The following is a 25,557-nucleotide window of genomic DNA, read 5'->3' as shown; positions in this document are numbered from 1 at the left end:
ACTCTTTATTAATAGTTAACAAACTGTTTAATGCGCAGTAGGAAAGCCAAGTCACCCCGAAGCCTTTAGAAAATGGCATGTGAATTAGTGGTAAACTGTTTCAGTAAACATTAAATGGGTGGCAATTACTTAAAGTGATTGCCGAAGTTTCATTAAAGTATTTAAGAGAAAAAAATATGTTCTTAATGCTGATTTAATTATAAGGATTTCATTAGAGTAGCTTCCATTTAGGATTTACCAAACCAGACTAATTCGTAACTTCTATTTTGTAAAAATAGGTTCCTGACTCGCCCTCCCCCTCTCAAACCTGAGATGCAGGAATCTGGGTGGGAGTGTGTTTATTTACCTCTGGTGGATCTGATGGCAAGAGCTGCAAACACTGCTCAGGTGTTGTTGGCTACAAGCTGCTTTAGATTTTATTTTCATTTATTTTATTTTATTTTATTTTATTTTATTTTTATATTCCCCCATACAATTGCAAACGCCCCATTCTGACCCCAATCCTTCCCCTCCCGCCCTCCACCCCCCAAAAAGTGTCTCTGGTTCATAGTTTTTTGTTGATTTTGATTTTCACTTTCTTATATTCATTTTCCTGGTCCCTTATTTAAGTTTTCTAGATTCCTGCTATGAGTGAGACCATCCGGTATTTTTCTTTTTCTTTTTGGCTTATTTCGCTGAGCATGATCCCTTCCAGCGCCATCCATGTTGCAGCAAATTGCATGTGTTTATCTTTTTTGAATGCTGAGTAATATTCCATGGTATATATGTACCACATCTTCTTGATCCAGTCATCTATTTTTGGGCATTTGGGTTGTTTCCAAAGCTTAGCTATTGTAAACAGTGCTGCTATAAACATAGGGGTGCAGGTGTTCTTTGGAATTGATGTTTCTGTGTCCTTTGGGTAAATACCTAGGAGTGGAATTGCTGGATCATATGGAAGCTCTATGTTTAGTAGGTCCAGAAATAATCAGAAAATCATTTAGAGATATTTCAGTATAACTGGTTACTCAGGGTTAATAGTGAATGAGAATAGCTGAGAAAAGAGAAGGCTGATTTTTTTGGATGCCTTCCTAAGCCATCAACATCAACTGTAATACCACCATTTATTAGGCTATGCCAAGAAAGCTATAGCTAGATTTGTCACAAGTTCTTTTTAGGTAGGTGAAGATATGAATGAAAATAAGGTACTCTTGTGACAGTCTGAGAAGTGGAAGCATGCATTTATGAACAGAGTTGCAAGAGAAATGCTAAGTGCCTTTAGAAACAAGGTAACCTAACCACAGATTGTTGGAAGCAAACAGAACAGGCAGCTACTACAGTCCCAAAGTGTGTGAGGCTCAGAAAACAAAGGTGCTTGTAAGGCAGGAATGGACACAGTGCAGGTTTTCTGATCCCATGCAGACCCGGTAAAGGAGGAGTCAGAGTCCTCAGTGGTTTTGCAGGTTTTTATTTGGGATTTACCCGGTAAAGGGCAGGCAGGGGTGCTGGGGGGCCGCGAGGCTGGCAGTCCTCCCAGTCCCCAGCAAATCTGCACTCTCTCTGGGCTCTCTGGCGTTCTCTGCTTCTGCTTTGCTTCTCTCTTGGCTTCTCTTCGGCTTCTACTTTTGGCTTCTGCTTGGCTTCTACTGGCGTCCCTGTGACACCGCCCTTAAAAGCACAGTCTCAGCCCAGGTGAAGCCCATCTACCTATGCCCACACCCTATTCCAGGTGCCCGCCATCAGGCATGCATTCAGTACCGCGAGGATCCGTCATCTATCCTGATGGCGGGAGGGCAGCAAAGGCTGACATTTTTCCTTACTCTACAGTGCTGAAGTGCAAAAAGCTTGAAAGGTGGTCATAACTACTAATTACAGCTTTACAGATATATTTATTGTCTAAGAGCTGCTGTGCACTCCCTGTCTCCCACCCCAACAGCTATGTCACTGCCCTAAACAAATTTTTAAAAACAAACACCCCCTGATGAGGTGCCAAGTATTTCCCTCCTCATGCTATAAAGTCTAAATGTGTTATCTAAGTAAATGGGGCCATTCACGATTTATCTCATATCTATTTTTATAGTTTGCTCTCCACTATTCTCATCACATTTTTGTGCTCCATGCTCCACATACTCTGAACTGTAGTCTTCCAAAGTGCTTTAAGAAAAAAATGACACATTATTCTATTATAGATCCTAGCTCAGTACTATTAGGGTCTTGATACACAGAAGATGCTTAATAACTATGTATTGAATGGATGAATTTAATCAAAATTGCTTAACACAATAATGGTAGTTATCTCTTTCCATGTGGGTTTATCCCTTTTGAAATGTGAGCCCATCCAGAGTAGTATGGTGTGTGCAGTGTTAGGAACTGTGAATGAATTAATAACCTGATAGGACCACAAACTACAGGTTCTTCGCATATTCATGGTCAGTCCTTACTTGTGCATGCTATTGAAGGGGGCTTGATTAAGCCAAACATATTAAATAATAGTATGCTTGATTTTCTTGGAATTATAAAATTATTAAGCCAAAACAATGACTATCTGAATCTTGAGAAACTGGAAATTTGGCTGACTTTCTAGGTTCCTCCCTTTCCCAAGGAACTATTTGTTTTTCTCTCTATTCTGTGTCCAATAGCATCAAACCCAAGACTCATGCAAATACCATAGATTTAAGCAGAACTGACCTGTCCAAATATCTCTCCTAAAAATTCATGCCTCACAAGTTGGAGACAGTATGTGTTCTGAGCTATAAAATGACATTGGCTTAGTTTTCCTGGGAAAGCAAATGAACAGACAGGAGATTTTGAGTAGTTGTAGGGTAAGGAAAAATGTCAGGCTTTTTTGCCCTCCCGCCATCAGGATAGATGATGGATCCTTGTGGTCCTGAATGCATTCCTAATGGCGGGCACCTGGAATAGGGTGTGGGCATAGGTAGATGGGATTCACCTGGGCTGAGACTGGGCATTTAAGGGTGGCGTCATGGGGATGCCAGCAGAAGCCAAGAGAAGCAGAAGCCGAGAGAAGGCCGGAGAGCCCAGATAGTGAGGATTTGCTGGGGGCTGGGAGGACTGCCAGCCTCCCGGCCCCCCAGCACCCCTGCCTGCCATATGCCTGCTGAACCCCAATAAAAGACCTGCAAAAAACCACTGAGGACTCTGACTCCTCCTTTACCCGGTCTGCATGGGATCCTAGAAAACCTGCTCAGTGTCCTGTCCTGCCCTTACAGTAGTCATTATGCAAATTTATCACAGTATGGTTATGACAAGAGACTGAAAGGAATGGATGCGAGTGGTCATACTCACCTACATGCATGGAGACCCACTGCGCATCTGAAGTGCGGTTGTTGATTCAGAACTTCTTCCAACAGAGGCAGAGAAGCTTGCTTTCTCAAGATTGGCTGCAGGTGCTGCTGGGTTTGAGTGGTATGAAGTACAAAATAAATTATTTACCTGTAGCATCACTTTTACTTGGATATTTAGAAAGATGCATTTTTATAATAAAATGGGCATTTTAAATGAGAAATCCATGAGTATTTAGAATTTAAAGGCAAAGCATGGAGATTTATAGAGATAGTTTGAGGTTGATTGGATGCCTCAGTTACCCCTCTGATTAAAGTTTTGACAGACAGATACAATAGACTAAGTATTGGTTTATACTATAGAAGATTTAATGGAGGTAACACGGACATTTTCAACTTACGGTGTACATTTGATGGCAAAGCTTTTAAGTGTTAGTTTTTTTTACATTGTTGAAATTTCCTCTCACCACTTCTTGGTCATCAAGCACAAATGGGAAACTCTAGCTTCATGTTGCTGTATGAGAAACCAGTTTAGGACTATAGGGGAAGTGAATTGGTCAGGTTTTTTACACGACTAGCCTCTGTGGCTATCACCTGCGGCCTTGATTGTATTGATTCAGAAGGCGCTTGGGAGCATGGGCTTGGGGCATGAGTACCTGATTATGGGCACCTGAGCGTGGGTGTGTGCGCATGTGCGAGTGTGCATACCTGTGCCTAGAAGTCAGGGATATAAGGGTGGTGTCACACAGAAGGATGGCTAAGAGAAGATGAGCTGTGTGACTGCAGAGAGCCCAGAGAATTAGTGTAGAGATTCTGGGGGAGAACTGGGAGGCTCAGTCACCTTCCTGCCTCCCAGCCTCCCTGGACAGGCCCGTACCTGTCTCCTGTCTGGTGTGCCTGTATACCTGGGTCCCTGAGAGCATTAAAGCCTGAAAAATCTACCGAGGGCTCTGGGACTCTCCTTTATCCGTCTTTGACTCCATAGTGAACCTGCCCTGTGCTTGCTGCACAACAAGGACCCAAAGATTCTGATGGAAATACCTTCCTGCTTTTGAGAACAAGGTAAATCATGAATTGCTTTGTTTAGACCATTTGGAGATAGCATACCGTTGGCAATTCCAAAACCATTTAAAAAATAAAAGTTTCGGATATTAATTTTTGAAACCACAAAAACTTGAATCAACATTGTAACAGTGTCAGTATTTCAGTAGGAACTGGTTTCAATTGAACTGTGGTGGCAGGGAGAAAAAAGTTTGCAGGCTGTTTTGACAGAATGTCATCTACTGGGCTTTAATTTATTTGCTAGCAACCTTCCTTTTGAAACAGAGTTGCTGCATTTGAAGTAGGGAAGAAAAAAGTGGCGTCACTCCAAACCTTTCTGGATAGCACATAACTTACTTGCAAGCATTTGTTACGTGTGTAGATACTTCAATAGAAAATGAACATATTGATGATAGATGTGCCTTTCAACATCTGTTTGGTGTATTTTATCATGGTGAAGATTAGGGAAATGGGTCTACAAAGCAAAGTGGTCAGCTAATTACCATGTTGCACAGGGCATTTTAAAACACAGGTTACATGGATTTTTAAAGCCCCCCCCCCCCCCAGACAGACTGTAAAATGGAAAGTTAGTTTTCAAGCTAATGAATTATTTCAAGCTTTTATTGACCCTTGACAGTTAGATAGTCTTAAAAATTGTACTGGTCCTTGGCTCATTTTTATGGGATTTTTTTTTAACTTCTGAGATTTTATGGGCGCATGTGTATGCACTGTTAGTTGACCTTATTTTCCAATGTCTACCCGTTACCAAAACACGCAACCCTAAGAGCTTAGTTTGTTTCCTGGAGTGAACATTTAAAACATATTTTTTGAAAGTTGTTTGACAAGTATGAAGAAAATAATTTTCCAAAGCAACTGAATCCATTTTATGAAAGATTCTGTTCATGTGTTTATATGCATTTTATTTGACTCCTAAACATCTGTAACCTCCAAAGTTAAAACTAACAGCTTTTATAAGTTAAGTTGCTTGAGCTTATTTTGAAGTTAGACAGTTCTTACAGCCATTTGTAATCAGAGGAAAGTAAATTAAAAGGAATAGAATGGATGATTTGTTGAAACATAAAGAAATAATGACCCAAACCCAGGCTTAAAGTAGGAAAATTTCACTTATTGGAAAGCATTTGGTAATACATAGTGATGGGTTACTTTTTTTTTTTTTACTTTATTGTTCATTTTTAAACAATATTTGCTTCCCTCCACCTACTCAGGTGTAGTCCCCATAGAGTTTCCTTCACCAATGCACCTGTGCACCATCACCTCAGTCTCCTGTGCTCCTCCCTACCTCCCTCTCATCCCTCTCCCTCCTCCTCCCCTGCAGGATGTCTCTGGTTTATAATTGTCCGCTTTTGCTTTTTTGCGTTTTGTACTGTTATTATTTTTTTACACTGATGTCTTATTTGATTCCCCTATATTCCTGCTATAAATGAAACCGTGCGATATTTTTCTTTTCCCTTCTGGCTTATTTCACTGAGCATAATTCCTTCTAGCTCCATCCATGTTGTGCAAATGGCATGAGTTTATCTTTTTTGATTGCTGAGTAATATTCCATTGTGCATATGTACCACATATTCCTGATCCAGTCATCTATTTTTGGGCATTTGCTTTGTTTCCAGGTTTTGCCTATTGTAAATAGTGCTGCAATAAACACAGGGGTGCAGGTGGTCTTTTGGATCAATGTTTTTGTGTCAGTGATTGGTTACTTTAAAGACAAAACTAGCATGTTACTAAGATTTTACCATGCTTCACTTTCAAAGGGTTAAGTCAATAGAGTATAGACTCTTGAAGGATACCCTCTGTTCAGAAATATAGTAGAAATAGAAATGAAGGGGGAAGCACACTTTAGTAAGAAGAGTGGTGGACTTTATGTTCAACTAACTCTACATAACTGCATTCTAAGATCAATCTCTCCATTACTAGATTTGTGATCAATGTAACCTCCTTGAACACATTTTACATGTACGTAGAGATAATAATAGGTTAGAGGAGTGTTCTTAAAAGAAAAATGTTTACACTAAGTCCTCCTTACTGATAGATATACCTAATATCTCCAAAGAGTGCTCTAATCAATGCAGATATTATAGTTAAAATGATGATTGGGGGTGGGGAGTGGGGAAATGACTTGACCAGAAAATTTGAAAGCAAACTGTAGACACTTCAGTAAATCCATAATAGTAACTTTCTTTTGATGAGACTTGCAAGTGATGATCATTTGACAGAAGAAGGGTGAGGCCTTGTTATAGTGGGAAATAGAGGTATAAATTTTGGAAGAAAATAGTGCAGTGGATGTGTAACTCAGTTTGCTTCTCAGTGATCATATCCCAAATGAGATTGTAAGCCAAGCTATTGTCCTCAAAGTCTTTGATCATTTTAAATAGTAATAGATTTAGGATAGAAGAGAAACATACTTCTGAAGTGAGCTTAATTTCTGCATGTGAAAATATATGTTTTAGGACTCAACTCAGAGCATAACTGTTTCACAAGTGGTTAATCAGTTGTCATTCATGACAGGACATATCAAAAAAACATTTCAGAGAAATTCTAATTTAAGTTGATGTTTCTGAAGTGAATTCTTAGACGTAGCCATCTGACTCAGATAAATCACTGAGTTGGAAAAATTTATTACCAGCTGATTTAATGTCCAAATAGTAAAATTTTAAGATTTATGCATATTTATGTTAATGGCCATTATATGAAGATTAGAAACTGACCCCAAATTTTATTTAAGAGACTAATTTTGGGGCCTCCCTGGTGGCACAGAGGGTTGAATGCAGTGCTATGGGGCTGTCTGCAGCCTCTGAGGCATGGGTTTGATTCCAGGCCAGCCAGGGAGCTACCCACATGGTGCGGCAGACTTCTCCTGTCTTGCCTGATGCTCCCCTCAGCAGTGTTTTTAGTTGAGTCTGCCTGTTCTGTTCCCCACTATGTCTCTGGTGAATTCTCTTGCCCTCCCGTGCCTCTGGCCTGTATCCCAGTTCTTGTATGGATATAAATTTTTTTAAAAAAAAGACTAATTTAGCTGAGATCACAAATAACTGTTAGTTGGCATTTTGGGGTGTGTTTTAAAGTAAGATTAGATGAGTATAAAAAAAGTTTAACATAATAATTGGACATTGGCCAGTTTTTCTGTAAATTATAAGGCAATAGTTCAGAGTTTATTTGACAGGTATACTTTAATTTTTATGGAAACAATAATAGATTCTATAAAATATTTGGAATATTGTATTGAAAAATTAGGACTTCCCCTCTCCCATTCCCAAAGTTGTTTTTTTATTTATTTTTATTTTTATTTTTATTTTTTTAAAGATTTATTAACTTATAACAAGCACTGGGGTACAGGCCAGAGGCACGGGAGGGTGAGAGAATCCACCAGAGACAGAGTGGGGAATAGAACAGGCAGATGGATGGAAACACACTGATGAGGGGAGCAACGGGCGAGACAGGAGAGGTCTGTCACACCATGTGGGTGGTCTCCCTGGCCGGATGGGAATCGAACCGAAGCCACAGAGCCTGCGGACAGCTTCACAGCACTGCGCTCAACCCGCTGCACCATTGTGGAGGCCCCCAAAGTTGTTTCATTTTCTTAAATTGAGGTAACAGTTGTTTACAACCCTTTAGTAGGAACATGGTTAAGAAATGATTTACACATTTTTTTCTACTGTAGTGGAGACTCACTTATTAAAATCTCTATAGACAAGAGTAGAGATTGGGTAGGCATATTTAAGGATGCAATAATCTTAATTAGTGTATATTTTGGGTGCAGTTTGTAGATAACCAGTGTTTAATAGTCTTTGAATATCTTTTAGGTTAATGACTGTGTATTTGCTTTTAAGACAAACTCCTTGAGAAGTACATGATTGTCAATAGGACCTGTAGATCAAAACTTTGCTCTACACAAAATTTCCACCTTCATTTCAGTAAGTCACCAAAGTGGAGAGCTTAGTTCTTACATCACATATTCCTTTTATTTGTGAACCATCATTTCCCTTGCTGTCCTTTTTACTCTTCTAGTGAAGTCTCAGTTTTGTAGTTTTCCTAAATACTTAGTGCATGCTTAGGTTTCTAGAGTTGGTTAGATGTCACTAACTAGGTCATTTTCATTGAGTCTTATTTTTGTTGCCATAATCATTGGCATAAATTCATTCATAAATTCATTGAAGAAGGGATAACAAATATCTTCATTCATTCATTGTGAACCTGCTTTGTGTCCATATCTAAATCCTCCTGGTTAGTACTTGTTACACATCTTTGACTAAATAACAGGGTAAATAAAGGGGGGAGGATAGTATTAAGAATTAGCTTTTCCTTCAAGAATACCAAAACCACAATTTTCAATCTTTGCATTTGAAAATTTGATGGTATTGCTTCTCAAAGGAAAGATTTTATTGAAAGTGACAGAATGAATATACATTAGTAGATCATTTTATATAACAGTGCTGTCTTGTGGTATGAATAGATTTTTGTAAGGAAGAACAAAATTCCATTTCACCATCCATGGATGTACCCATTGTTTTGTCAACCAGATGGGGAATCTAAGTCAGAGTTGAGGATTTCCTTACTTAGAGTCGGAGCTGAGCATAAGCTCTAGGTCTTACAATCTTGATTCCATCATTTCACCTGTGATTATTGCTGACTCAAGGTTTTGTTTTCCTGAGAATTCCCTGTGCTCTCTATCACTAGGCATGAAAGCATGTGCAGAGCCCTGTCTATAAATACGTACATACTCCCTAAGCTATGTTGATCCATTTCTCCCAAGAGTTTGAGGACCAGTTGCTACAGCCACTTTCTTGATCACTTGGAATTTTACCAACATTATTGGTTAGATTTGGGAGCAGGTGTATTTGTGGTACTTTATGTGAATTCTCCCTAGTATATTTTTGCTGATTAGAACCCTCACACTCCATGTACATATTCTGATCCTTGTGTGGTTTCCATTAACTTTTTATAATTTAGATATATGGATAACTTGGAAGATTATTTCTATAATGAATTATGCTTGTCTATTCTAAAATATGACTAAAAATTTAGATGATCCCATTTCATTGCTTATTGAAAATGGATTTAGCTAGGCTTTATTGTAGTTTGGGAAGGTGCTAATGAAGCAGCATGAAAACATACTTGTTTATATTAGACTCTTGTCATTCATCTGCCATTTCTCAACTAGTTGAACTCAGGTTTTATAGGTCGTCTTTTATTCTGACCCGGTTTTGATATCCTTGCTGGTCACTGGACATGTTACTGGTTGATATCTTTTGGGTAATTAAAACAAGGCAAATGGAACATGTTTTCTGAGAGCAATGTAACTATAGATGTCAGGTAGGAATGTTGGAGATCCAAATATATAGGTGGATATATACACATTTTTTTCTTTGATGAAAATCTAAGCTTCATAGATTTGGGGGATTACTGCCACCAGTTTTAGACTTTCAACTAAGCAGAAAAGAAGAAAAGGTTATTTTTGAACCTTGTTTATATTTCTGTATTATTGTCAAAATCTTTACAGCAACGATCTATCTATGGGGGAATGTGACCTTTTTAAGAAATACAGAAATAACTTTCACCTTTGCAATGTTTCCTTGATACTGTCATGCCTCATAGTCCCTTTTTAATGGGATTATATTGAATCACATTAATCAATATTGCTTTCTAGAAAAATGGGTAGAAATTTTAGGCAGTGTGAGGATGAAGTCAGAACTTTGAAAGATTTTAAGGCTTGGTGCCTTTATATTTTTATCATTTTGAATTAGTCTACAGGTAGGAGGATGTATTCTTTTGTAAGTGGAGGCATCTCATGGCAGCATAGTATGGTGGTTGTGACACTAATATTGGAGCAATAAATATAGCTACTTTGTATAGAAAATAGTTGTGCTTGAGCAAGTCTGTCGAGTTTATTTTGGGAATCTTGAAGATTTCCTAACGTTGATGAGAATTGAGTCTGACTTTAGAAGCCTTAGGTTATAAATTGTGCTGATAATTGTTCTGAGTTGAACCTGGAGAAAATGCTGATGTGTTCACTCTTTAAGAACAGTGATTCATCATACAAACCTTATCATGGACAGCTCTGGCAGAGCAAAGAGAAGTGAAGCAGGGAGTGAGAAATCAAAGGAAAATGGAAATAGTAACCATGGCATGAACTAGAAACTTGAGATCTTTTAGGAAAAGGTTGTTGGGTAGCTATCTGCTTTATAGTATGTATTAGTCTGTGACTTAGTATTTACATAAAGCATCTTACCTGTCATGCCACCTGTATGAAGCTTCTTATCCCACTTTGTTGCTCTCTGCCAATGAATTATGTTTAGGCACGTGTGGCTGATCAGTCAATTGGCTTTCAGAACCATGCTCATTTTTGTTTCAAGGTTCATAACTGGCTGTTTGACTTCCTTGATTGCAGTAAAGGCAAGCGCTATACAGTAATGTTTGTAATGGACATTTGTTAGAAGGATAATTGAGATTCTGCAGTTTCAGTACCATAGGGAAGTATCTGGCACAAATTTGACATGACTGTCCTCAGGTTAGCAATTAAAAATACCTTAATTGAGTTGTTTCCTTGTAGTAATAATATAAATGTTAATTTTTAAATTTTTGGAAATGATACATAAATAATGCAGAAAACAAGAATCACCAATAGCTTCACCATATATTAGGGATAATGAGTGTTAAGATTAGCATATATTCTGGTGTTTTTCTCTTTTTGTACTATACAAGTCAGTAAACCTTTGTGCAAGAAACACAATTAAAACTGAAGCAAAAAAAAAAAATCAACCAAAATTATTTACTGAAGGAATGGTGTGGGTATGGCATGATCTATGGGGGAAAGTAATTTGATCTGAATAAGACTAGAAGGAAGTTAAAAACAAGTACCAAAAGACATTTGGTGCCTTATAATTTGAATAAGGCAAATGTACTCATTAGTTAAATGTGAGTGAGTGGACTTCTGGACATTTTTTGACTGTGGTCAGTATCAAAACATATGATTTAGGACTCAAGCAGGGGAGGCCAACCCTCTGAACTCTGTACTGATTCATTTAAACTCACTTATCTGTGTTGGCATTCCATTCCAAGTCTTCCCGGTCACTAGCTTCCCCCCGTCACTGTGTTGCTTTGGCACATCAGGTATTCCTCCTTGGGGACTCTGGGAGCCAACATCCTTGGCAGGGTATTGACATTGCTATGCTGGGCCCTGGGTCACATTGTCCAGAAAAAAAAAAAAAAAAAGGTCAGAAAATTTAGTTTTACCAATTGTTTAGTTACTCTATTAGTCAAATCAGGCTGCCTTAACAAAATATCATAGACTGAGTGACTAAAACAACAGGAATTTATTTCTCACAGTTCTGGAGGCTAAGAAATCTAATATCAGGGTCCTGGGTATTTGGCCCCCTGGTAAGGGCCCACTTCCTGGCTTGGAGGTGGCCATCTTGCTATGTCCTCATGTAGTGGAGAGAAGACAGGGATGGAGCTTTCTGATGTCTTTTCTTAGAATGGCATTAATCCTATCATGAGTGCTGCACCCTCCTGACCTCAACTAAACCAAATCACCTCCCAAAGATCAGATTTCCAAATACGATCACATTGCATTAGAATTTTTTTTTTTTGGGGGGGGGGTTTATACAATTTAGTTCCTAATAATTCCTTAGTTTGGGTCTCTATTGAGGCTGCTAAAGCCCCAAGTGACCGATTTGAATTTTTATATCTGATAGATTCTTGAAATACTGAAATAATAATTTAACTGGAATAATTAACAGAAGAATCAGCAGACCAGAATGGCTTTGAGCCAATGTTTTTTCAATATTGTGTGTTCTGGAATTTTCATGGGAAACATTTATCTGACAGCTATTACTGGGACTGCTTCTTTGTGAATGACTTAGTTACATTTAAAAATATAGCCTAACACTATTGACAGATAGCCTAGCTTTAATTTTTCCAACTTACTGTGTTGACTGAAACGATGAAGAAAGGTTACAGAATAAGCTGGGGAGAGGAAGAGCTGTCCCTTTTTGCTTGGAGTATCTTACAGCTATCACTTGAGTCTTGATAACATTTTTGTAATGTAAACCATTGCTAAATTATTTTTTTTAAAGATTTTGAATATGAAAGACTAAGACAGATACTTCCCAGGAATATCTCAGCAAAATCCAGTTATTACTGCCTCTTGCTAGCTGAAATTGAATTTACTCTGCTCCTATGTAAGATATTTTGGTGGTGGTCTGAAATCCAGGCTTTTAGTGCTATTGACTCTTTATAGCTGAATAATGTCATGGCATATTAAGGATAATTTTGGTAATTGACAGCTTTTCATGTGCAGGAGCATATAAGCACATGGATATCTAGGTATTTAAAAATTATTCCATTTATGTTATTTGGCTCTTCAGTTTCTTAATTTGAAACAAAAAGTCACCATCTAATTTACCTGTCCCGAGCCTGGCATCATGTATATCAATAGTCACATTTTGGATTGGTTGAGGTACAGATTCTTAAAGGCAAGGAGAAAATCTAGATCACTTGTATTGATCTTTAAGAAAACTTGTCTTCTTTAAAAACAGGTTCTTCACTGCAACTAATTTGAAGATGCTAATACCTGGAAGTTAGTTCTACTCTAACCAAGTGTAGTGGGATCATAGAATTGTATATCAGGATTCTTTTGATTGCAAGTGACAACAAATAATCTCAGATTACTTTAAGCTCAAAGGTAACATCACATATGATTGAAAGGTAGCTGACTTCATGCATAAATGAATTTCGGTGCTTAAATGATGGCATCAGGAACCTGTCTCCATCCTGGTTGAGTTCTTTCATGTTTATTTTGAGGCAATTTCTCAGGCTCCTCTTCCCTTTTGGTGCAAGGTGACCATCAGTACTCAATGCTTTTATTACATCCTAGCACCTTAACATAAAATGAAAATTTATTTCACTTGGAATAATAAAGTCAATAATTTCATTTTTATTTTATTTAATTTTGGACTTTCCAACAAAAGCTGACACTTACTCTGATTGGCTTGGATTAGGTAAAGTGTCCACTCAAAAATTAACTGTTGTGGACTGAGTGTTGTGATATTATCAGTGTCGAGACCTGCGTCAAAAGGGAGGAATCCAGCTTAATGGATAAGTATAAAGGTTTTCCAAGGAAAATGGGTGCTGTTATCAGAAATAGGTTCAGGTTAGTGAGGGGGCAAAAATACAATGCGCGTGTGCTTTAAAGGTTTATATGTATATGAAACTTTGTTCATGTCAGTGATTTCTCGTTTCTTACAGTTATGAATGTGAAAGCAGAATTTGAGTATTTTATAGATCCATTTTTGAAGTACTACAGTAGTCTAATAGATAAGTTGTGGAAGTTTTAGCAATGCTGGTATTGGCCTATAAACTTTTATCTCAGAATAGAGAGAAATAAATACTTAAAATTATAACTGTTAACCAGTTTATGATGGTACATTAATAATATAAAAAATAATAGTTTTTCTTTTTATACTTTGATAGCTCAGAATTTACCAGATGGTGTACTTTGCCAAAGAAAAAATACAAAATCCAGAAGTCCTCATTTAACCCAGAGAAGGGAATTTGCATGTAAACTTATGCTCAGTATGAATTGTTCATTATGATCATTATTTCTATTAAAACATTTTTTTTGGTAGCCTGCAGGGTGGCCACAGTGGGATGCTTCCCAGACCAAAAATAAAAGGGAACATTCACAATTGCCCTTTGGTGGATAATGAAGCAAATGTTCAATTAATTTACTTTAAGACTATTTTATGTGCCATTATACTTTCTGTCCCTTCTGAAATATAGTATATTTACTGTCTATACGTTCATATTTAAAAACCCTGGCTTGTTGTTACTGCTTTGTTTTTAAATGAGTTCACCTGTCTGATTGCGATTACTGAGAAATGGACATGAAAATGACACAAGTGGGTTTGAGGTCATATCTCAAGTTATGTGTTCTTGGGGAAGTCTCTTAACTGCTTAATACTTGATTTCCCTATTTGTAATATATGGGATTAACAGCAGTAAATAATTCATAGGCTTGTGAAAAATGATGTCATAAATGAAAATCATGAAACTTAGTGCCTGGTACAGTGTGACCATTAAAAGGTTAGTTACTGCATGTTATTATCTTTTTATCAAAAGCATTTTTCTTACTGTTAAGGTCCCTATCCTCAAGGAACTTATAGATGGGGAAATTATCATGAAAATATTTTGTATCGTATCATTTCAACAAATACCACAGAGTATTATATACGCTGATAAATGAATGGATATTAAGCTACCAAATGAGAGTATAGAATTATTCTCCTATTATTACTAAACCTGGGGGTTTCTATTTTGTTATATCTTGTCATTTTCTAGTTGCAGTTAAAAAGAGCCAAAGGAAAGATGCAAGAAAAGATTTCTTATGAGGAACTGGAACAGTATATATATTTATTCTTTACTCATTCTTTCATCCATTCTTTTTCTTGTGTATAACATAGGTGCCAAGAATGATTTAGGTGTCAATGAACTAACTTTGGTAAGGGTGCAAAGGCAAAGTCTAACAATAAATAATGCAAAGCATTGGATATTAAATGTCTAGTGGAAGGATAGATAAACTGTGGGTCTTTCAGGAGAGGAGGATCTAGTAGAGGAAAATATGAGATGTTCATTCTTTCATTCATGGCTTTAGCAGGGGATGGCGACTATATTGTGGTCACTGTGCAACTAATGCAAAGATAAACTAAGGGCAGGTGATTTATGGGAAATATATATTTGGTTTTCATCCACAGTTCTTGGTTCACAGCTTTCCCCAAAGCCTTGGAATTTTCTATGCAGGAAGAATCAGCACAATTTGCAAAATTTGGATGTATTTCATTTCTGAATTCTTAATGCCAGTTTTCTTTTGCAAATCTATTCAGATATATCTATTTCCTTAATATTCAAAATCACTATTTTTTGGTATGGTACTGTGTAGGTCTTTAAAGAGGGTATGGGAAGCACACATCCTGTTTTTCAGGGTCTTACTGATCTAGTTGGAGAGAGAAATCTACTTTTACAAAAGTTGAGTAATAATGAACACATTTATATTTATTGGCACCTAAATGAATAATCCAGATACACAACGTTGTTGTGTTTTAATGATGAGGAGATCCATGTTTTTGTAAATGGGTAGTATTATTCACTATAGGAGATAGAATTTTCAACTGGGCCTTGGAAATGGAGTCAGTTAGAGAAAAGAGAAAATAATAGTCCAGGCAAGAAAAGTGAAGATCTAGAAATGAGTTGATATGTTTTTCTGTCACAAGACAGTTCTAGGTTGATGTGAGAAACAAGGTTGGGTACACAGGTTGGGGCCAGAGTGGTACAACAGACAAACTGAGAGTGGATTGGCATGCAGCCAGGCATGGTAGAGAGCTTTATCTCATCTGCCATCTCTGATTGATGCACAGTGGCTGCCCAGATGAACTCTGTAAGCAAGACAAAGTATTGACTCAGTAGGTATGAATGTGATGATGTGTCAGTGATTCCTGCTATGGATGCTGGTGGTGGGAGTGGATTATGGACAGGAGTCCTGCTTCATAATTGCCTTCTTATTAGAAACAGAGATTTGGAGACACTGGCAGTCCCCAACCCCTGCAGACTATCACTTGGCTCCAGATTCTATATTTTTAATCTCAGTACAATTCTGTCTCTTACATTTCGCTTATTTCCCTATCTGATCACAAGTTACGGAAAAAAAGATGAATTCCTGTACTAATTATCTAAGGGCTCTCACTCTGCATCACTTTGTGTTAAGGATGTTAGAAATCAGGAAGGGATATTTGCTGGTCAAATACTTGCATCGATATTTACAATACAATTTCTGGCCTATTTTAATTTCTGTGGACTAAGTTTAGGGAAGTTATTGACAAATCTGCTGAAGTAACAAGCTAGTGTATGACACACAATTTTGGAATTTTATCCTAATGGGGTTGTTATTGGTTACTGAAGAGTCTTAAAAATAAGACACTTTATAAGAGGTGTCTAGAGAGGAAGATCTGGAAGTAACATTGTATCATTTGTCCATTCCATTTTTCCCAGAAGTCTCAGCTGAATTGTCTGATTAGCAGTGGGTCATGTTTTCCCAAGTGCGAATGCCAGACCACAGAGTAATCCATGCTCCATGGATTAGAGCTGAGTGAAGATGTGCTTGGTGTCTGTGCCGGAGGTATTCTTTAAGCAAGAGAAACATTCTACACTTTGAACTGGGGACAAGCCCACATCAGATCTTTTAGAAATGACAAAAATTTAATTCTATAAATGTGTTTTTTTCTCTTTTAAATGCTAGTTCTAATTTAGGGATCTTTGATGTTGATGTTGAATGTTGAAGCATCAGTCCAAATCTGGGATTGTCAATTTTAGAACCACTATGAAGAATAACTACAATAGTGTGTGAATACTCTGTCCCTTAGAAGTATATCCAGCTTCCAACTACAATGATGTAAGAAAAAATAATTAATTAAAAAAGAAGTATATTCACCTTCCAAATTCTGCCCATCACTTCTTTCATATCCTCCCTGATCTCCAAAAAATAATTATACTTCCTGTTACTTTAGTTGGAAAGACTTTGAAACTGTTTCCACACAAAAGTCCTGGGATTTTAGGTTTCAAAGACTTTAAAAGTCTTTTTTTTCCTAATTACAGAAGTAAAACATATTGTATTCCATATTAATATGTATTCAATTAGCTTATAATCTGCAAACACAGATTAGTTCAGATATTTTTCTTGTTTATGTGCTAATATTTTACTCACCTAACTAGTTAATTTTTGTTTGTTTCCTCTTTTAGCATATAAGCTCATTTAGAAAGGGATCTGTTGTCAATTTCTTTGTCTTTCATCTTCAGAACTTGAAATATAGTTAATACTGCTGAATGAATAAATATAATTAATACTGCTGAATGAATTGTTCACACCTTAGAACTGATAGAACAGTAAAAGGAAGAAAGGAAAACTTAAAGTATATGGCATTTAGAAGGGGTGTGTATGTGTGCATGTATGTATGTGTATGCATTTCTGGTTTTACAAGGTTAGCTGAACCATAAAAATGACTACACAAGTTGATATTATGTAGAAAACCCTAATTATTGATGGGAAGAGTTGCTATTATTCTTTAACCTTGAAAAAGTTTTGTCAGATCATTAAAATCTTTCTTGCTATTGATTACAAAGGTGTAGGGAAACAAAAATAATTGTAAAATAGGTATTTATTTAGTACACACTTTGAAATTTTAGAAATATTGAGATTAAATAGTTTATTTCCTTGTAAAATCTTATCAGAAGTGGTTTGAGAAGTGGTTCCCTTTTCCTTATTGCACAGTTTATAAAATGGATTGAACATCTTTTCTCTGGTCATACTCCTAAGTTTGGATCAGCTGCCAACATTTCATCTTCTGTACTTTTCATGTCATGAACTGTGTCTGAGAGGCCAGTTACAAAGTTTTGTTTTTGCATTTTGTTTTTGCCAGCATCACATTCTTTAGAACATCTTTATCATTTTGGCACAACCACTTATTTATGTTGGTACGTGCCACCACTGAACTCCAATTGTATTTCTAGAGTTTTTCAAACGGGCACATGGTAGCATTGGCATGGTGGCATTCCCACCAGCAGCTTTGTCTTCTAGAACTCCATTTACATTTGACACAGATTTCACTTTCAAGTGTTACCACTTTCAAGTGTTACCACTTCATCTTTATTGACCACCTCCCTCTTTTGGTCATCTATGTCCTAGTAATTTGTCATTGGGAGACAAGATGGCAACACAATCGCACATTTTAGTTGTATGTGCATGAATGGATAATAGTCAAGTGATCAATCATTGACATATTGACAAAAGCATGATGATTGGTCACTGATCATGATGCACATGCTACTTGCATTGTAATTTATGGATTGAAGAGCTAGCAGTGAAGTTTATACTTTTTGCAATTTTTATTCATAGTTAATATACTATATTAACTCAAATTTGAACCATGTTGTTGGGAGGGATAGTTATTTAATGCAACTGTGGTAAATGAAATTCATATACATTAGAATATGTAAAGTGAAGCCTCCCTCAATTTCAGACTTTATTTTATGGATATATGTGTGTTTTTTCTTTACCAAAGTGACACCACTTTATGAATATTATTTTGCAATTTTACTTTTTCATTTAAAATTCTGTGGTATGTACATAAAAAATCTTGATTTTATGTTTGTGATTACTTGTTATTTTACCAAATAGTCCTAGTATAATATCACCAAATCTCCTTTTGGCATATTATTTAGGTCTTCTTTCCTCAATTGTGAACAGTGCTGCTGTGGTCACCTCTGTAGCTAAGTTTTTGAGAGAAGAACTGTAAAAGCTGTATATTCTGTGAGCTAGCAGTTCTGCCACTAGAAAGATATTTATTTCAAGCAAGTAAAATATTTCTATATCTTTCCAAATTTCCCTTCAGAAAGATGTTCCTATTTAGGCTTCTACCAGCAACATAATTGGAGGGGTACTGACATGTTTCCTAAGCCCTTGCCAATGCTGGGTATTATCAGTCTTTTTAAATTTTGCCAGTTTCACAGGTAAAAACATTTGCCTTCTTTTAATAATTAGTTTTGACTATTATGTTGAATATTTTTATGGGTTAATTTGTAGCAAATATATTTTGAGCTATGATATTTTGTTCTGTATTATAGTAGTTTTCAGGTGTTAGAGATTTTCTTGTTTTATTAGGTTGTTTGAATGCATTTATACAAACTTATTACACACACACACATATTATCTGTGTACTTGTATTACACTTGCATTCACAAGTGTATATCATTCTTGGTTTTACCCAGGGATTGTAAGGAATCTATGTGGACCTCAGTTTTTGTAATATGATCATCAGTTTCCAATGCTTTATGTTTTATTTTAAAAGAAAGGGAAAATAACCGACAACCTAGGGAAGTTCTAGTTAATTTTTCATTACATGGTTTTCAGGAGTTGGGGTCAAAAGGAGCTAGTAGGGCATTCAATTATGTGCTTGAGTGTGTTGGAAATTATTTTTTCCCCCTTAGGTGTACAATATTTTACTTGAGCTTGTTTTTCAAGTGCACTAAAGTGTGACTAAACATTTTTGGGTACTGCCATTATGTAAAGAAGAGGCCCTGTCTAGTTAAATATTCCTTCATCAACTTTGCAGTTAGCAGTTGTGGGCAGTGAGGAGGCTTGGAGGGCATGGGCTTTAGGGATTGGGTAGATGGAAGGGAGGTGGGAGGTGGAGGCTTGGGGGAAACTCAGAATTGTGGTACTGTTGCCCCCTCCCACTGCTGTAGAAAAAGTGATTGGCTCAGGCTGGTTTCTGTCTCATAATTTTGGATGGGTCTTAAATAGGGAAAGAAGGAAAGTCATGTGGTTGGACCACAGCTCATCGGAGGGGCTAAAGGTTCTTTGTCACACACCACACAGAACTGGAGCGTTGTCCTGGAGAGTTGTGGAGAGCTGAAATACAGTTTAGAGCCAAAGGAATAGAGAAGGGCTTTGATTTCTTTTCGTTTCTAGGTTGGGAATAGGGAAGCTCAGCAAAGAAGATGTCTACTGAGAATGTGGAAGGGAAGCCCAACAACTCTGGGGACAGAGGAAGAGCCCGGAGCTACACTTTCCTCAGGGTTGTGCAGCCAGTGTTTAACCACAGTATTTTCACTTCTGCAGTCTCTCCTGCTGCAGAACGCATTCGATTCATCTTGGGAGAGGAAGATGACAGCCCAGCACCCCCTCAGCTCTTCACCGAACTGGATGAACTGCTGGCTGTGGATGGGCAGGAGATGGAGTGGAAGGAGACTGCAAGGTGAGGCATGGCTGGCTGTGCAGGACTGACCTGGGGCAGAGCAAGAGACTTTGAGCACCTTTTTCTAGCTTTAGCACTTGTGCTAAGGCTAGAATAACTTATGAACATGATGTTCTGAGTTAAATAATAAAATGATCTGTTCCCACTCTCCTGTGTTGACATGGATGCAGGGCACCTTATATTATATTGCAGGAGCATTGTTTCATTGATCTGTGTTGTCACAACTTAACCTTTATATGAAATTAGACGTAAATCTCCAGTCATTTGCCACCAGCAGTAAAATACTTCGAAAGATAAACTCAAACACCTGATGATAGTGTAGAGATGTTTCCAGTTTGCACATGCCTAGATATCCTGTAAGATCCTGTCTAGGACTTATTACCCATTTTGTGTTAAGAGGGTGGTCACAAAGACAATGATTTTACCCACAAAGATGCTGTCATTCCAAATAAAAACCTGCCATATTTTAAATATCCATCTGAAAGCAAGTAGAATTTGATGTTTAGAGAACTGAGTTCACTTTCAAAACCTGTCACCTGTTATCAGTATAATACTTTTTCTGAAAGTTTTAATTTCATCAACAATAATGCATAATAATGCCTTCTACATAAAATATGCTATATAAATATGTGTAAACTAGATACAGCATTATCTAATTGTATTAAGTATATTTTTATATACTTACATATGTGTATGTATATATAGAAATACTTTTTAAATTGTTCAGTTTTCACATATATATGCAGTGTCATTAATCTCATAACAGAGCTTTTCTTTACATGTACAATCAATTATATAATCCGCACAAAATCTTCTATGACACACAATTATTTGTAACATGAAAATTTCAGTATATTATGTTTATTGGTCTCGTTGTCATTACATGTAGATCAATGAATTTGACCTTCACAAACAAAATAATGTTTAAATATGCCTTTTTATATAGCTGGTGATGTAATTTATATCAATTCAGTAATTTTTGAATGCATAGTATATGCCGGGCACTATTTTAGGTATAAGGAACAAGAAAATTGGCATAATAAATTCATACACAGATCACTGTATCTCATAGAAAAGCTTAAAGTGAGTTCAATATAATATATTACAATTTGATAAATAAGGCAAACCAAATCATTCCAGCATTGGGCTTAAGGAAAATAAAGCAAAGGTAGATTAAAGTCTTTCCCATATCTCTTGTCTGATGTTCCAGTTCCAGATAAGTCATTCTGGAGTCAGAATGAAATGATTATTATTTTTGTCTATGATCAGTAAGAGAAGAGGATCTAAAAAGAAGCAATAACTCAATGGTCTTTCTTTTCTGGATGAGGGGCTCTTTTAAGAGTTAAAAAATGAACCTTTATTTTCTGGAGCTTGTTACGTTACAATGTAATGAAACGCTCATCAAGTTAATTGGATTATTTAATAGGTTTTGTTTGGTTATCAGATTTATGCTTTATAGGTTTATGGATTTATTATACCCACAGTAGTAAGTTCTGTTGAATTTCTTTAAGCATTTAGGAGAAGCTTAAATTAATTCACTTGATGACAGTGAGGCTTTTAACCTTCAAGAATGTGTAGGTAGCCTTGTGTAAATACCTGCCTTAATATTGATTAGTAAGGGGAAAAAAGTTTTGTAGAACCTTTGTAGATGATTTCATATTTAACTGTGTTCAGAAAAAAAATTCATTAGATTTTAATTCTTTCACAGCAGCATTAAGAGACCTAATCTTTAAGTATTTTGTTTTCCATTTGCTGGCTTATTTTCCTTGCAATATTCAGACACCTAGTGTGGGCATGTTTGTTTTATTTCTTCTGTTTCATATCTCATTGATATTTTCTCCTAATTAAAAACTTTCTGTAGCACCTCTTCCATCTCTAATGCTCCCTCTTAAAACTTTCCAATCTTGCCCTTTAGGATCTTACTGTGCCATTGTGTGATCGTATCTCAGTCCCTCTATAAAGTACACTTTTAGTTCATGAAAATCCTCCAAAAGATAACTGTGAAAGTGAAAACTCTCACATCTATTTCCATTTTATTTTCCTTCTCTAAATCGAATAAAAATAAACAAAAAGAATAAACAGATGAGAATTGTACTGGGGCAACCTGAATTAAATGTTGGGAAGATTTTCATCTAGTTTTGACTTTGCTCAAGCTAACTGTTTAACTTTGGCAAGTAATAGAGTCTTCCTTAACTTGAGTTTTCTGTCAAATAAGAGTGTATTAGCTTGCCTTCTCTCTAACATCAGCGTATTTTGTAGCATTAAAATTCCATTCCTGTGTGTATTTTGGTATTGTCAGCTGTGACTAAAAGCCCCACTCTTATTTATTTTCATCTTGAAATTCTATGTGACTACCTATCATAGATTAGAATTCATATCTAGCTTTGCTTTCTATTTTTAATCAAATGCAGACTACACTTCATTTTAGATCATCCCTAGTCCCAGAAGTATGGAGTGACCAGTTTCATTGTGGAGGTAATTCAATGGTGAATGAAATGGACATTGTGTTTTCATTTAAGTTTTTTAAAGATTAGGATGGTCTTATTTACTTTACCATCCTTAGAGACTATTTCCCTGTGAGCACATGTTTCAGTTTTGATGATATTATCAGTCTCCTGAGTTACTGTACTACTGGAGAGAGGGAGTGTGGCGGGAGTCCTCCATGTGCTGGGGAAAGCTGTCCAGGAAGAAGCGTACTCACAAATAGCTTATACTGTATTACTTCTCCCAAATAGGTTTGTCACAATCGCTATTAATTGACAGTATATATGATATTATTTTCATTTTGTCTTCCTCATTACACAAATCTGTCTGAAGGCAGGGACCTCCATATCTGTCTTGTGTATTCCTAGGGCTTCACAGTGCCTGGTCTATATTAAGTGCTTAATAACATTTGTTGAGTATAACTAGTTGAGAATGGATTGCCTCAGAAAGAACTGTTCTAAATATAATACTTTCTTAGAAATACTACTTGACCAAAGTTGGACTTTTGTGACAGTTTCTCTCATTATGGCTAACAGACAACCAAAGGACAGACCCAAGGTACATAGCACACCACTGATAAAGTTCAAAAGAGTTCCTATGTTTGAAATTGTGAACCAAATCGTCATTATTCTGATGCCTTCTGCATTTAGTTTCTGGCCTAGACTTCCTTCCTTATTTGATAGGAAAAAAGCACTCAGACAGCTAATAGACATCACAGAATAGCATGTCTAAAACTAGGCATCTGGTCTACCCACTCAGCTCTGTTCTTCCTAAAGAGTTCCCACCACAAAGAACTCCATTTTTCTGGTGGTTCAAGCCAGAAACATTGTAGCCTTCCTTGACTTCCCTCTTTCTTTATACCACTTACCTAGTATTGGCAAACCTTTTCTGTTTTGCTCTCAAAGATAATCAAATACTCCAAATCTTATCACCTCTCACTTTAAGTCCTGCCATAACCCTGGTCCAAGCTACCATCACTTTTCGTCTAGATTAATGCAAATGCATCCTAATAAGTCCACTCCCTGTACCTGCCCTTAATGCCCTCATGCACTCTCCACCATGATCTCTTTGACTTCTTCTCCCACTCTCTACCTTGTTTGCTCTGCTTAAGTATCATGGCCATTTTCCTGTCAGGGACTTTGCTCTTGCTGTTTGCTCTGTCTGAAATAATCTCCTTGTCTCATCCTCACGGTTATATCTATGGTTCATTTTCTCACCCTCTTCAGGTCCTTATTTCAATATTACCTTTTTTGTGGCTAAAATTTAAACCTTCCCTGAATACTCAATCACTATTTTTGTCCTTTCTGCTTATTACCTGTAGCATTTTATATATCAAGTTTTCTCTCTTCCCAATAAAATTTAAGTTCCATGAGGAAAGGAATTTTTGGTTGTTTTATTTACCAATATATTCCATCACACACATGTCTCAATCAAGAAATGTGTTAATAGAATGAATGAGCAGACAAATAGAAGCTTGACTTTTTAGCTTGCTAGTCTAAGTCACGTTTGGAGGTTTGGAGGAGATTGCTACTCCAGAAATGATTCAGCTTTTCAGTAATTTTTACTTCCTGCAACATAGTCTGTTTCCAAATGTTTTTGTAGTAATTTCTGACTGTCATTTATGATGTCTAGATTCCAGACATGATAGGGTTTTATCTTTCCCATTAAAAGCTCTCAAATCTACCGTAGTAATAAAAGTTCAGTGCTTAAAAGGGACTCATTTTATATATAAAAACGTGGCATGAATTTTTTCTGTCTGACTTATAAAATGCGAATTTTCTGTGAAAACTCAACATGACAATTTATTTCCAGATAACTAACCCCCTGGACTTCTTCAATTTAATCTAGTCTCCTCTGTAAAGCACACTTTCTCCTTGCCCGTCAACACAGTCCTATCCCTTTTAATGCTTTCCTTTTGATGAAACTTTTCAGTTGATTTGACCAAGAATATTCAACATGGAGTCTGCATTACGGAAGTCTTAGTTCTACTTCAGAAAGTTCAGTTAGCTCTGTGTCTCAAATAATAAAGCGAATGGTCTCAGTAGTAGGAAAAAGATCTCAATTTAAATCTTAGAAAGCCCAGTGGTCATGTAAAACTAGAGTCTTTATATTGCCTTTCCTGGCATCTTTTCTCTGTTCTTCCTATTTTTCTTTTTTAAACTAGAACTTTGTGGAAATTCAAGCTCTTTCAACATAGAGCACAGGTTGAAAACTGTGCAAAGGGTAGAGTGATCAGGTCTGGGAAATGTACATGACCAGTGGAAGGGCAGAGAATACTTTTTTCTTTTTAGAGTGCTGAGTATCAGTCACTCAACTGTTACATTCTACAATGTAGCAATTAGAATAGTATATTTATGATTAGTGAAGAAGCATATACTCCTAATTCAGAACGTGTAGGTGATTAGGCAGTACTAATGTGTTCATGAAATAAACTGCTAGAATAATTCATGATCCAACTTTGGTGGTAGCCTAAGGCCAAAAAGGAGTTACTATCACTATCCTCTTTTTCTCCCTAAGCCCTTTATTTGAGTCAATGATATCTCTGCAAAAAATGTTGGTTTGACTTTCAGTTTTTCTTCAGCAAATATTCAGACTGGTAATGATGAATTTCACTGCTTTATAAAGATCATTCCTTCAATGTAATACAAATTGCACTGCCAAACCTGAATAAAAAGGAAAATTGCTACAAGTTTCAACATTAACAAGCCAACAAAGGAAAAGGGTATTGCTGTTTCACCTCTAATGGGACAGAAGGTCAAACACCCACTTGTGTCTGCTCAGCTGATTGACCTGACCTACCTCTGGAGAATGTAAATTCAAGGCACGTCATCAAACACAGACATGTGCACTTACTCCAGGGAGTTTGGAGAGAGACCGCACACTTCCCAATCTACACTGACATCTCTCTTTCCTCTAATGGATTACTATGG

General features: G+C 36.7%; 1 protein-coding gene across 5 annotated transcripts in view; it reads left to right on the top strand.

Annotated features, from left to right (window-relative positions):
* SLC4A4 (solute carrier family 4 member 4) overlaps positions 1-25,557 on the top strand; it is a gene marked incomplete at both ends in the record, with an annotated part of 296,812 nt that overhangs the window by 67,928 nt on the left and 203,327 nt on the right. For all 5 annotated transcript variants that reach the window (XM_084234152.1, XM_084234154.1, XM_084234151.1 and 2 more), the window contains one exon: positions 20,008-20,143. In XM_084234152.1, the coding sequence (XP_084090278.1) occupies positions 20,008-20,143 (136 nt within the window). The remainder of the gene's footprint in view (positions 1-20,007; positions 20,144-25,557) is intronic.

The sequence above is a fragment of the Talpa europaea genome (assembly GCF_964194135.1).
Source record: "Talpa europaea genome assembly, chromosome: 5".
NCBI lineage: Eukaryota > Metazoa > Chordata > Mammalia > Eulipotyphla > Talpidae > Talpa > Talpa europaea.
Note: the sequence above shows the minus strand (reverse complement) of the source record. Positions and strands in the feature narration are given on the sequence as shown.